The sequence below is a fragment of the Podarcis raffonei genome, chromosome 9, assembly GCF_027172205.1.
Source record: "Podarcis raffonei isolate rPodRaf1 chromosome 9, rPodRaf1.pri, whole genome shotgun sequence".
Classification (NCBI taxonomy): Eukaryota; Metazoa; Chordata; class Lepidosauria; order Squamata; family Lacertidae; genus Podarcis; species Podarcis raffonei.
In genome coordinates this window covers 38,958,789-38,971,148 of record NC_070610.1, presented here as the reverse complement: position 1 = coordinate 38,971,148, position 12,360 = coordinate 38,958,789, and the positions used below count along the sequence as shown (strand labels likewise).

General features: G+C 40.3%; 1 protein-coding gene across 8 annotated transcripts in view; it reads left to right on the top strand.

Annotated features, from left to right (window-relative positions):
- The window catches only part of RAPGEF2 (Rap guanine nucleotide exchange factor 2), a 155,755-nt gene extending 146,136 nt beyond the window's left edge, over positions 1–9,619 (top strand). For 7 of the 8 annotated variants that reach the window (XM_053402966.1, XM_053402963.1, XM_053402967.1 and 4 more), the window contains 6 exons: positions 204–389; positions 1,578–1,730; positions 2,789–3,014; positions 4,549–5,108; positions 7,383–7,688; positions 9,200–9,619. In XM_053402966.1, coding sequence (XP_053258941.1) covers positions 204–389; positions 1,578–1,730; positions 2,789–3,014; positions 4,549–5,108; positions 7,383–7,688; positions 9,200–9,225 — 1,457 coding nt within the window. In that variant the 3' untranslated portion in view covers positions 9,226–9,619. The remainder of the gene's footprint in view (positions 1–203; positions 390–1,577; positions 1,731–2,788; positions 3,015–4,548; positions 5,109–7,382; positions 7,689–9,199) is intronic. The other variant, XM_053402968.1, reaches the window with a different exon arrangement.
- Positions 9,620–12,360: the final 2,741 nt, after the last annotated feature.

Genomic DNA, 12,360 nt, shown 5'->3' with positions numbered 1-12,360 from the left:
CTGCTGATTAGGGCATCATTTTACTATAGTTTGTGGTAGTATATTATAGCTGAATGAGAGGACTAAAAAATTCCAAGGTTTTTCAACCAAGAGAGGATATCTCTTTTCCATCATTGATCCTTCTTCCGGACACCGTTTAATATAAAATCAAGTACTCTTGAGGTAGTCTTAACTGTAATCTTAATTCTACTTTTTATTTAAAGTACCCAAGACTCCAGGGGAAAAACGGTCTGGAAAACCTGAAACATCCCCAGTCGCACATAGGTCAGGTATCCAGCAGAAAGTGCAGCAGCAACAGCAGCACAAAGCAAACCAAGCACTGCAGGTTCCTGCTGTATCACTTTATCCCTCTCGTAAGAAAGTACCAGTCAAAGACCTTCCACCCTTTGGTAAGTATTGCGGATTGTTCTGTTCAGTAGAAAAACAATTTTATGTTAAAAATGGTTAAACAAATTCTCAAGAGCATTAAAAAACCCACAATGTTTTCAAATTACTAGCGGAAGTTCCATGTTTCAGGATTGTATTTTCACAAATGACAGGTATGCATCTTGAGCAACTGCAAACAAAGGTGGGGAAAACACAGGTTCTAATACATTGTTATTACTGTTGTGTTTTGGAAATGGAAGGTTCAGTTAAAAAGTGTAACAGAATCAATGTTAAGAGATCACACGAAAGTCTCATCTGTAGTTTGCATTTAACGCAGTATCATCCCACTTTAAAAAGTCATTCCTCCCCCAAAGAATCCTGGGAACTGTAGTGTGCTAAGGGAGCTGACAGTTGCTAGAGAGCCCCTCCCCCCCACCTCTGACTCTAGTCCCCACCAATCTTCCTCTTCTTCCTATGTTGGGGCCTGCTAATGCAAGCCCAGTCTTGACAGCACTATGAAGCGGATGACATCCACTGCACATTTTTACACCTATCCAATTTTAACCATGGTTCCTGATCTTGTAATCAATGTCTGTAGAGTCTATATGTTCTTTAACTCTATTTTTCATTTATACTTACTTTGAAGACATAGATTATATATATATAACACCATGGAATCAGTGAAGTAGCCATTTACCTTCTAAATTTAATGGCACTTCAGACATGTTTAAGCTGCAGGTTTCTGTCTCAGTTGCAGGCCTGAGGGAGGGGATAACCTGGGATACTAGCTGTAGTCAATGTTTTTCCATGAATGGCTGAGAACTAAGAACCAAACACATTTTCCAAGTGAATGTAAAACAGAAACATTGGTCTAATCTACATTTTACTTGGGCTGAATAGTTATGTTTAAATTTGTTTTTATTAATTGCATATAATTTTCTTAGAATAAATTGTACGTTGGTGTGGAGTAGTGGCTGGAGTGACTTAGCTTTAAATCCCCATTAAGCATATTCTCTCAGCATAACCTTACTGGGGGGTTGTGATAATAAATGTGGGTATGTAATGTACACTGCCCTCAGATCTGCAAAAGAAGGGTGGGCTAAAATATCATAGTAATGGTAGTATCTGTGGTCCATGAAATGGCCTCATTTGAATATGCAAGAAAAAGTGCATGAATTTATATCAGATGTGTTACTTCTTCTTTATTGAAGGCATAAACTCTCCACAAGCTTTAAAGAAAATTCTTTCACTCTCTGAAGAGGGAAGTTTGGATCGTCATAAGAAACAAGCAGAGGACACAATTTCAAATGCGTCTTCACAGTTATCTTCTCCTCCCACCTCGCCACAGAGCTCTCCAAGGAAAAGTATGCCAGGGTCCAAATACTCCTCACCTCTCACAAGTTCTCCTCTTTTGTAATTGTTAGTGATAACTGTTTAAACCTAGTTAAGATGCCAAATATGTAGTCAGTTGTGGTTTAGCATGGGCAGACATTTCCTAAAAGCACAAAGTTGTCACATGCTAAGTATGCAAGCCAGAAGTTTTTCTGTCAGAAATCCTGATGCAAGTCAATACTGAGTACAAGTCAGTACTGAGTGCAGGCATACTGAGCTAAATGAACCCGCAACCTAACTCAGCACAACCAGCTTCCTATGTTTTTGCCTTCTCAGATGCAGTTGGGGAAGGAGATAAAGCAGCCTAACTATCCCCATATCCAAGTGCCAAGAACCATAATGTTATTAGTTGTTATTATTAGTTGTTCACACCCCTGTTTGCTGAAACCATTCATGTGTGCAGCCTCCCACAGTATCAAGGATGGGTAGAAATGCATAAGGGTATCACGATAAAGACAATTTGTGTGGAATAAAAATCTTCATGCAAAGTATTTTCTTTTTGGAATTATGATGAAGCTTCCTCTACAAATGAGACCACATTTATGTTTCCCATATGCATCAATCCTGGCTGTGGAACCAAGCATGTTTACTATTGTTCATATGTGTGGCAGCACGCCCCATCCCCCAAATTTATTTCACTTTAAGCAAAATTAGATTCCTATAATTGGATTGCTGTGGGCTTTGTCCAGGGATACGGTTGGTTTTCTCTATTCAAATTCTATCCCAATGGATGGCAAAGGCATACAGTGTGGAACCCATTTGAATCATGTTAGTTAGATAATGAAACTGCAAGTAAATTTTTTTTTGATCTTTAAATTATCATCAGTTAATGTTTTCTCCCCCCAGATTCTCTATCTTAAAAATAAGATGATACTATAAATACCCCCTTATAAATTATTTGTTTTCAGATTTAAAACAACAACAACAATTTAAAAAGTAATTTTGGTACAGGGGCTGCATAATTTGAATATTTATACAAATGCTGAAAATTTTATAATGAAAATTGTTATAATCACTCTTCCGTGTACAGGTTACACTCTGGCTCCCAGTGGTACCGTGGATAACTTTTCAGACTCTGGTCACAGTGAAATTTCTTCCAGATCCAGCATTGTCAGCAATTCTTCATTTGACTCCATGCCAGTATCACTACATGATGACAGGAGGCAGAGGCACTCCGTCAGCATTGTGGAGACTAATCTTGGAGTGGGCAGGATTGACCGAAGAGCCATAATTGAACCAGATCAGTACAGCATAGGGTAGGTAGTACATGTCAGTGTAATTACATTTATCAAAAGCCTACCCTAGAGCTGTAGATGCTTTTTCTCTCATGAGCAGATTTTAGGAACATGTATTCTGTTACAAGGCATCACTTGAGTGACTCTGCCTTTAAAGGAAAAGCAAAACACTGCAAACCTGTGTCCCATAATGCATAATGCTTTCTTGGCCCGATCTTTCCAAAATATCCTGTTATTTATTTGAAAATGTAGGGGTCTTCCAGAAGGAATGGAGAGGGGAAACCTAGTAGACTTCTTAAAAGAACGCTTGTGTAATTCTATACATTTGGATAAACTTTGATCAGCTTGGACTGAGGCGTCTTTTAGAATAGGATCTAAAAGTAGAATGGTCCCAAGTTTTTGAGTTGGTGTTTAGTGAATGCTTGAGAGAAATCTCGGTTACATTTATTAATTTAAAAGAAGCTGCAACTTACAGGACAGGAGAGACATTTATTTTAACTAGAAATCTGTTTAAAATCCTAGCTGATATGCACCCAGATATTTCAAGTAAAATCATGGAATTCAAGTTTCTCACACTACTTCTTAGGCAAAAATTAACAAAATATCAATGGGGGACCTCATTTAAACCCTTATCTTGTTGAATAAGAAACTGTGGTTAAAACATTAGCTAATCAAAAGAAATAACAGATGGAAGGAATATTTAGTTCAGATACTGGAAAGGACAAACTTATCAAATATAAAAACAGAATAATGAAGATAATAAATTCAACTTGAATCAGCAAGTGGGACTAGAGAAGCACTGCATCAAGAAGAACAAAGAAAAGTAAATTATTGTCAATAAGGGAAAAGGAGAGAGGAGGTGACAGTGCAAATTAGTATGTTAAATTGGAAATCTAGAAAATGTTAGTGCTGGGGACTACATTTATATAATTCTCAAAATTAAGGAATCAATATTTGGGAAAAGTTGTGTTTAAACTACCACAGAATGAATACAATGCAAATTCTTTCACTAAATATTAAAGGGCTGAATTCACCATTTAAGACACCAAGAGACCTCTAAGCACCAATGAAAAATGAACTTGTAAAAAGTTTCATTTAAATGTACACTGATTTTTTGTTGAGGGACATTTTTGTCATATCCAATTCCAGATAGTGTTTAGTGACTAATGTCCTAAATCTTTTCCCCAATTATTTTGATAAGTATTAGATGATATACCTGCATCTCCAAGAGATATTAGGGGAAGAATGGGAAAAATGCATGCTCCTAATACTCTTACCAGATTCACAATTTGAAAAATATTTGAAAAACACCCAATGACACTTCTGATCTAGTGTTCAGTTGGTGCGCAAAGTATCACAATAATTTCATTAGACGTATATTTGGCAGCTATTGAAGCATGTGAATTTGAGCAGACGTCTTTAGAGTTAACTGTTCTGTACTACAAATTGAACAAAATGCTTTGTGCAAATTGTTACTGCGGTTTGATATTCTAATTGCTAGTGGCAACATTGTTGCTTTATGCCTATTAATTATTTTGTTCCTGTGTTCTTCTAGCTACTACCCACCACTGTCAGAGAACAGAGGCTTGTATGCTGGGGCAACCATGCTTTCTTCTCCTAGCACCGAGGAGCTGTCACAGGATCAGGGAGATCGAGCATCACTTGATGCAGCGGATAGTGGCCGTGGCAGCTGGACTTCTTGTTCAAGTGGTTCCCATGACAACATACAGACAATACAGCACCAGCGAAGTTGGGAGATTCTTCCTTTTGGACATGCTCATTTCGATAGTTCAGGCGATGGGGCAGGACTGTGGGCCTCAGGCAGCCACATGGACCCGATGATGTTCTCCGATCATGGCACAAAGTATGGCAGGCAGAGTCAAGGTAGGGAGGGCCTTGATCAAGCACAGTCCAGAGCAAGCTGGGCATCCTCCACAGGCTACTGGGGAGAGGACTCTGAAGGTGATACAGGTACCATAAAACGGAGGGGTGGGAAGGATGTGTCAATTGAAGCTGAAACCAGTAGCATAACATCTATGACAGCAGAGGATTCAAAGCCAGTTCCCATGCCAGCTCATATAGCTGTGTCAACAAGTAATACAAAGGGTCTTATTGGTAAGTTTACCTTTGTCTACCACAAAGTATCCTACATATTTGCTATAAATATGAATTTATTTTACAAATATTTTTTCTTAATCTTTTTTTAAGCAAAACATATAGCCAGCTCATAGTCTTAACTTGTGTTTTGCTTTTTCAGTAAAGCCTTTTGTGCTGAAGTGATGCTTCCTCCTGCAGATATTCCATTGTTATTTTTTAGTTAATTTTTTTTTATCTTGCCTCAGACCTGCCCACATTTCAGTCATTAACATAAACTCTTGTTTTCTTTTCCTTTCTAGTTTGTTAATATGCTTAGGCCAATGTCTTATAATATGGGGGTACAGTTTTCTCTCTCTGTGTATGTTAGTAATATAGCCCTAGTGTGCTCTGCCCTATACCTCCATGCAGTTGTTTAGCACAATTTTATTCTATGCCTTAATCACTAATGCAGATTTAAACTTGTCTAGGGATATAAAAAGGTGAAGATGCTGGTGTTGGAGAGCAGGAGATGAAAGGATTTGAATAAATCTTGCTATAGGATTTCAGGATATAAATGTGAAAGTGTTGTAGATCTGGAGTGGAGCACTGCATTGCACGCAAAAGGTCCAGGTTCAGTTGTTGGCATCTTCTGGGCTGACAAAAGACTCCTGTCTGAAACCCTGGAGAGCTGCTGCCCGTTAGCAATAAAACTGAACTGGATGGGCAAATAACCTGCCTTAGGAAATGCAGGCTGTTTCCTATGTTTCTTTCCTGACAGCACACTTTTTTATGCCAGTTTGCATATGTCACAGATTCTGGTGTGTAGAGTGACAAGGGGAACCCCACAACCTTCAACAGAAATATGGGAAAGGGGAAATGTCCCCCTGACACTGTCTAAACAGACTGGCGGTCCCTGGGATATATTCTTCATGGGTAATCCCTTGACTTCACACTATTCTTTCTCTCTGACGTTTTGAGCACTCATCAGCTATATGCACAAACCAAAATGATTCAGTAATCAACGACAGTGGCTACTTCATTTTTACACAAACATGTATGCATGCAGATGCAGACAGAGAGATTTCTCTCCATTCTCCATTTTGGCAAGTGAGAAACATTATCACACTTCATATTCCAACCAGGCAAAGGCATTCAGAGGATGGGTATGGAGCAGAACCAGTGAGGTGTGTGGCCAAGGGTTGACTAGAGTGGTCCAAAAGGACTGCATTTAGTCCCTTGTCCTGAAATTCACATCCCTGGGCTACATGATTACATGATCACACAATGATCTTCCTGCCCTCACTCTTAAGTCGTTGAGTATTTTTGCCATGCCCCCCCCCCTTCTCCAGTCAACATAATAGGGAGCTCATTTATTTGGCTTATCTTAAATATTTTACTTCCTGGATTTTAAGATTCCTTTTCACTTATTACAGCTAATTCATGTATTTATTCTTTATGTTGTTTTGTGAACCATCCTGGATAACTTCTTTTTGGAAAGACAATATAGGCATTTAAAAGTATATTAATGATGCGTAAGGAAGGAGTATAGAACTCTGAACCTGAGCACAATATATGTGCTTTATTATTTGAACTATAAATACTTTTTATTTTTATTTAACTATGCTGAGAGAATTAGGCAAAACATGAATCTTGTCAGAATATCACCTCAAGTGAGAGAACTGTATATACTTCAATATGCAAAGTGGGTTAGTGCTATTTCTGTTTTTTTGCTAGAAGATGAAAGCACAGTCATATATGTCTATGCTTCACAGTGTCTTTTTATCAACTGTGTTCTTTACAAATCTAAGTTTGAGATTCTTTTTCAAGATGTCACCATGCCCTATATACATAATTTAAGTGTTATCACAAGCTGCTTTCTATAATTGGCTCAGGTTTTGTATTAGTTATCTTCTATTTCACTTGTTCTTTTTCTTTGTAGCTTTGCTTATGTCTATGTTTTTAATTGCATAATATATATAAAATTAATATGTAGGTGTATAGGTATTTGGTATGGATGTGCCTGTATAATCCAGCCAGAATTAAGCAGTTTTAGATTCCATTGATTTGAATGGGAAAGTTTTAAGAATGTGCTCAACTCCCATTTGGACTCAGTGAAATGTAAATGCCTTTACTTTTGGGCTGCCTCATGTCCATACTGTGGTTGTTTTTAATGCCAAGTTGTTCAACTCCCTTGGAAGCACATCAGAGCTACCAGGATTATGACATAATAGAACTAAGTACAGGCATAGATATTAGTTGTAACAAATATATGTAAATGATTATCATTGCTGATGATGCACTATTTTACTGCAGCTCGAAAAGAGGGCCGCTATCGTGAACCACCACCAACCCCGCCTGGTTATGTAGGAATACCTATTGCTGACTTTGCTGAAGGAGTTTCCCACCCAGCCCGAAAACCTCCGGATTACAACGTGGCACTTCAGAGGTCTAGGATGGTGGCACGGTCAAGTGAAGCCCCTGGGACTTCAGCTTCACAGCAGCAACCACAGGGTCCTCCATCTAGCAGGCCTGTGGGCAAACCTCAGTGGCACAAACCAAATGAGTCAGACCCACATCTGGTTCACTATCAGTCTCAAGGGTTTTCCACAGAGGAGGATGGTAAACATCTTATAACATTTTGAAAATAATAAGTTAAGGGTTCGTTTCCATAAGTTCTTTTGCATCCAGAACAGTTTATGCAGGTGCAAGAGAGGGCGTGTACTTTTATCCAGCTCTGAGCTCAGAAGTGTTTCTGACTTTGTTTCTTGTTCATATGACGGAAGTGCTGGCAGCTCATCCAATCATTTATTGATTGTTTTTATGTGGTGTATATCTTGGTTCTGAGAGGGAGGATTTTCTATGGGCTGTAAAATCGAAGAGGTCTTCAAATACTTTGTAGACTAAAAAGCTGTAAAGTTTGCACTTCCTCTGCAGCACATCAATGCTCTCAGGATTTTAACTTAATATTGAGTCAAGTGCAGGGCCATGTAATGTTTGTAGCAAAGGTGTAAACATTAGAACTTTACTGAGTTGAATGTTAAAAACAGTCTGATTTGGTAAAATTAAAGTGGAGATGGCAAAGCAGCCAAATGGTATTTTAATCTAAAGGGTAAATGGAAGAGCCATGCTGAAAGAAACATAAGGTTCAGTATTTACTTGAGAGAGATGTAAACACAGTGAGCTGGTTCACATGCAAAAGTAAAATTGTGGTTTAGCACTATGTACACAAACTCAAACAAAGGCTCTTGCTTCACCCCTTCAGCTTCTGCTGGACAGCCTGAGAAGGCTTTTGCTAGTATTTACTTCCAGTGTTAAAGAAACCTGACTTATTACTGATCAGCTAGAGATTGGAGCTTAAAACAGACTCTGGTTAGTTTCTAAAGTGGGCTGGGGACATTTTTCTGACTGGTAAACCAAATCCTTATCTCCCCACCTCTGGAGGTTGTAATTTGACATGTGAGTAGTGCTGTCCACTTGTCAATCACCTGATGTCATAGGGGCATCAGGTAGCATTGTGCTTTGAAGCCTGCACTTTTGGGACTTCAAAGCACCATCAAGGGATATTTGAAAGCCCTTTTGCAAACAACCCAACCAGTGGTTTAAAGTGTACTGCAGGGCTTTGGCTGTGTATGCCTGTTACCAGCCAGATCCTATAACTCTCTGCTCACCAGGTGAACATGCTGCTGAAACAGATAACAGAGGGAGGTACTTTGCCCTTGTAATAAGCAGCTGATTTCAATCAGTGATACTAACTGATGGACAAGTGGGTGTGCGAAATGGCCTTGTGGATCAAGATTAGTCAGTGTGCCACAGGTTTGCCAGCCCTGTTGTAAACAGACCAACTTTAAAACCGTAGGTTATGAAGCTGGCTTGTTTCAAAACATAAATTGGTTAGTTAAACTCTAATATCTGATTCCTATGTACCAACTAGCGAGAATTCATGGCTAGTATTTACCTTCTTTTCCAAAGTCCTGATCCTGGCTGCACAGGAGAGGGCATGGGGAGTGAATGTGCATGCTACACTATGGGTTTAGTGTTTCAAGTGAACAAGCCTAAGATATAAATACATTGGCTATTTTAGTTCTAAATACCTTGAGATGTATTTACCTCCTATCCTGTTGTGTTTGCAGAAGATGAGCAAGTCTCTGCCGTCTAAGAACTGGGGCTTTCTGGATCCTGCGTGAGCCAACTTAAAGGAGAGCACAAGACGACGCCCCTAGTATAGGAGCCTTGGAACTCTAAAGGATGGTGGACCTGTTTGCCTCCTTCCCTGCCTTAAAGCAGCATGGGGCTTCTCCCCCTTCCTCCCGCACTCTTCTTCCCTTGCATGTGAAATACTGTGAAGAAATTGCCCTGGCTCTTTTCAAACCGTGTTGCTTGAAATGCACATTGCAGCAGTTTCCCAGCTACCACTGTTGCTGTCTGCCACATCACAGTATCATTCTAACTTCCAACATCTACGCATCACAATGAATAACTGATTGCACTTCTCAAATGCCTGGAAGCATTTTTTAAAACCTTCCTCAGATCTTAATCACATTCAGAGGTATAGTGGGGTGGGGGCTGCTGAGGGCACCGGAGCTGCTGCTTCCTTCTCAGCCAGAGGAGTGTGGCGGCTTTATGCGCTGGCCCCGTGCTGCTTTTGCAGGCAACATGGGACCCTCAGTGTTCCCCTCAGCCACCCTCCAGCTAAAGGGTGCCCAGAAGAGATGTGGTGGCTTGGGCACCCTGCAGGTCCTGCGCTGCCCTCAAAAGCAGTGTGGGGCCGGCACACGGCGCTGCTGCATCTCTCCAACTGTGAAGGATTCAGCAGCTCTGGCACCCTGTGCCCCCCTCCCAAGACTGCACTCGGGTCGATGTCCCCCCCCAGCACACCCCAACCTACGCCTGTAATCGTGATTAAGATCTGAGGAAGGTTTTAAATGCTTCCAGGCATTGGGGAAGTACAGTCAGTTATTCATTGTGATGTGTAGATGTTAGAAGTACACGTTTTTGATTCCCAACTAAGAAAAATGCTGACATGTATTTCTGGCTGGTTCATTGATGGAGAAGACATACCCTCGCTCGGTTGTAAAGCCTTGGCCTATTTAGAATTTTTTAGCTGTAATATGAATAATACTGTGATGTGGAAGACGGCAACAGTGGTAGCTGGGGAAAACGCTGCACTGTGCATTTCAAGCAACACAGTTTGAAAAGTGCCAGGACAATTTCTTCACAGTATTTCACATGCAAGGGAGAGATGTGGCGGCTCCATGCGCCGGCTCCACACTACTTTTGCGGCTTCTCGCTGCTTTTGCAGGGTACCCAAGCTGCCACATCTCTTCTGGGTGCCCTCTAGCCAAAGGGTGGCTGAGGGGGACGCAGTGGCTTGAGCGCCCTACAGGTCCCACAATCCCCACAAAAGCAGTGTGGGGCTGGTGCATGAAGCTGCCACATCTCTCCCCTGCATGTGAAATACTGTGAAGTTATTGCCCTCCAGCTGAGAAGGATGCAGCAGCTCTGGCACCCAGCACCCCCCTCACAAGATTGCACCTGGGGCGACGCCCCCCCAGCACCCCTCACTCTACGCCTCTGATTGTGATTAAGATCCGAGGAAGGACGGCTGAGAAGGACGCAGTCATTCCGATGGCATACCCCACCCCATGGCGTGCCCTTTTGCCATTGTGTGGCACGCTCCCACCCACCCCAGGCACCACCGGGTCATGCCCTGCCGCTGATCACAATCCGTGCACTTCACCTCGTTGGGATAATGAAATCAACTAGTTGACAAGCTACATTTGGCCTTTACCCTACTAAGAGAAACATGTTGAATTCCTTCAAGTACACAGTGCTTGTTTGCTTGTTTACAATGCCTTTGTTGCTACTCTAAATGTTGTATTCGGAGGGGGGGGGAATTACACCTGCATAATTTCAGTATTATTTTGTACTTTTTAAGAAGCGGTTTTTAAAAAGCTATAGTGTATCTAAGTAAGGGTGGTCTATAGGGAGGATTCGGCCTTTCATTGACCTTCAACCTTCATTTTTAGTGTTCCACACTTGGAACACAGTTGATCAGTTTTGGAATTGCTGGTATTGCTAATTTGCATCTATATTGATGCAGGACAATTAGTCTTGCATTTTAATAGATGCAAATCCATTTTGCATCCCTTTCCTGTGCCTTGAGGAATACAGAATGGTAAATAAAAACATTTGTCGCACTTTGACAAATGGCAATTCCATCTTTTACTTCAAATATTTTTTCCTTTTTATCATCCTTGTAATACACTAACAGTTGTCACACACAAATTATGAGGATAATACTACAGTTAAGGCAATGCAGGACACTGCAACTAATGCCAACCCTTAATAGTGATGTAATAGGCTCTTTTTATTGGCTTTGCATTAGGAAGTGATACAACCTTTTTATAAAGAGGAGCAATCTCTGAAGATCTACCAGCCTTAGCAGTGCAAAAATATTCACAACTGTGGATTACTTTTATGGAACACTGCATGTATAGAGAAGGCCAATCGGGTAGCAATCACATGCTCACAGCTGCTATTAATCCTTGAGTGACTGAAATGAAATGACACCCCCGACTTTCTGTTTTTGTGTTGGTTTTGCACAGACTCCGGAAAAGTGAAGGCTGCCAATCTGAGCAGTACTCAGATGTGAGGAACTGCTGGTCTTGGAATTTTTTTTCATTGAACTCAGCTGATCATATTGATCAGTAGATAAACGTAAATAACTTCAACTTCTAAAGATCAAATTGCAGTGTTTTTTCACTGTATTGAATTATGTCAGTGCTTTATTTAATTATTCTCTTTCTCCTGTATTCATGGCTTTTGTCTTATTTGCTCATATATCACATTGTCAATTATACATTTGTAATTTTACATGTAATATGCATTTGCCAGTTTCATTATATAGGGTATGGACCACATGTGCATATAGCAAGACAGAACAAACCTAGCTGTATCACAAGTTGCACAAATGTTATATAGGCATTAAGTAATTGTAGACCATAGGACTGCTAATCTCAGTTCACTCTGTGATGTCAAGTGCAGAATGTACAACTAACTGGTGATTTCCTCATACTTTTGATACTACTTGTACCTGTATGTCTTTTAGAAAGACATTGGTGGAGTCTGTATCCCTTTTGTATTTTTAATACAATAATTGTACATATTGGTTATATATTTTTGTTGAAAATGGTAGAAATGTACTATGTTTATGCTTCTATCCAGTTTGTATGAAGCTGGAATATAAATAAATATAATGTTAATGATCTCCGTATTGTTTTGTGCTGTCTTG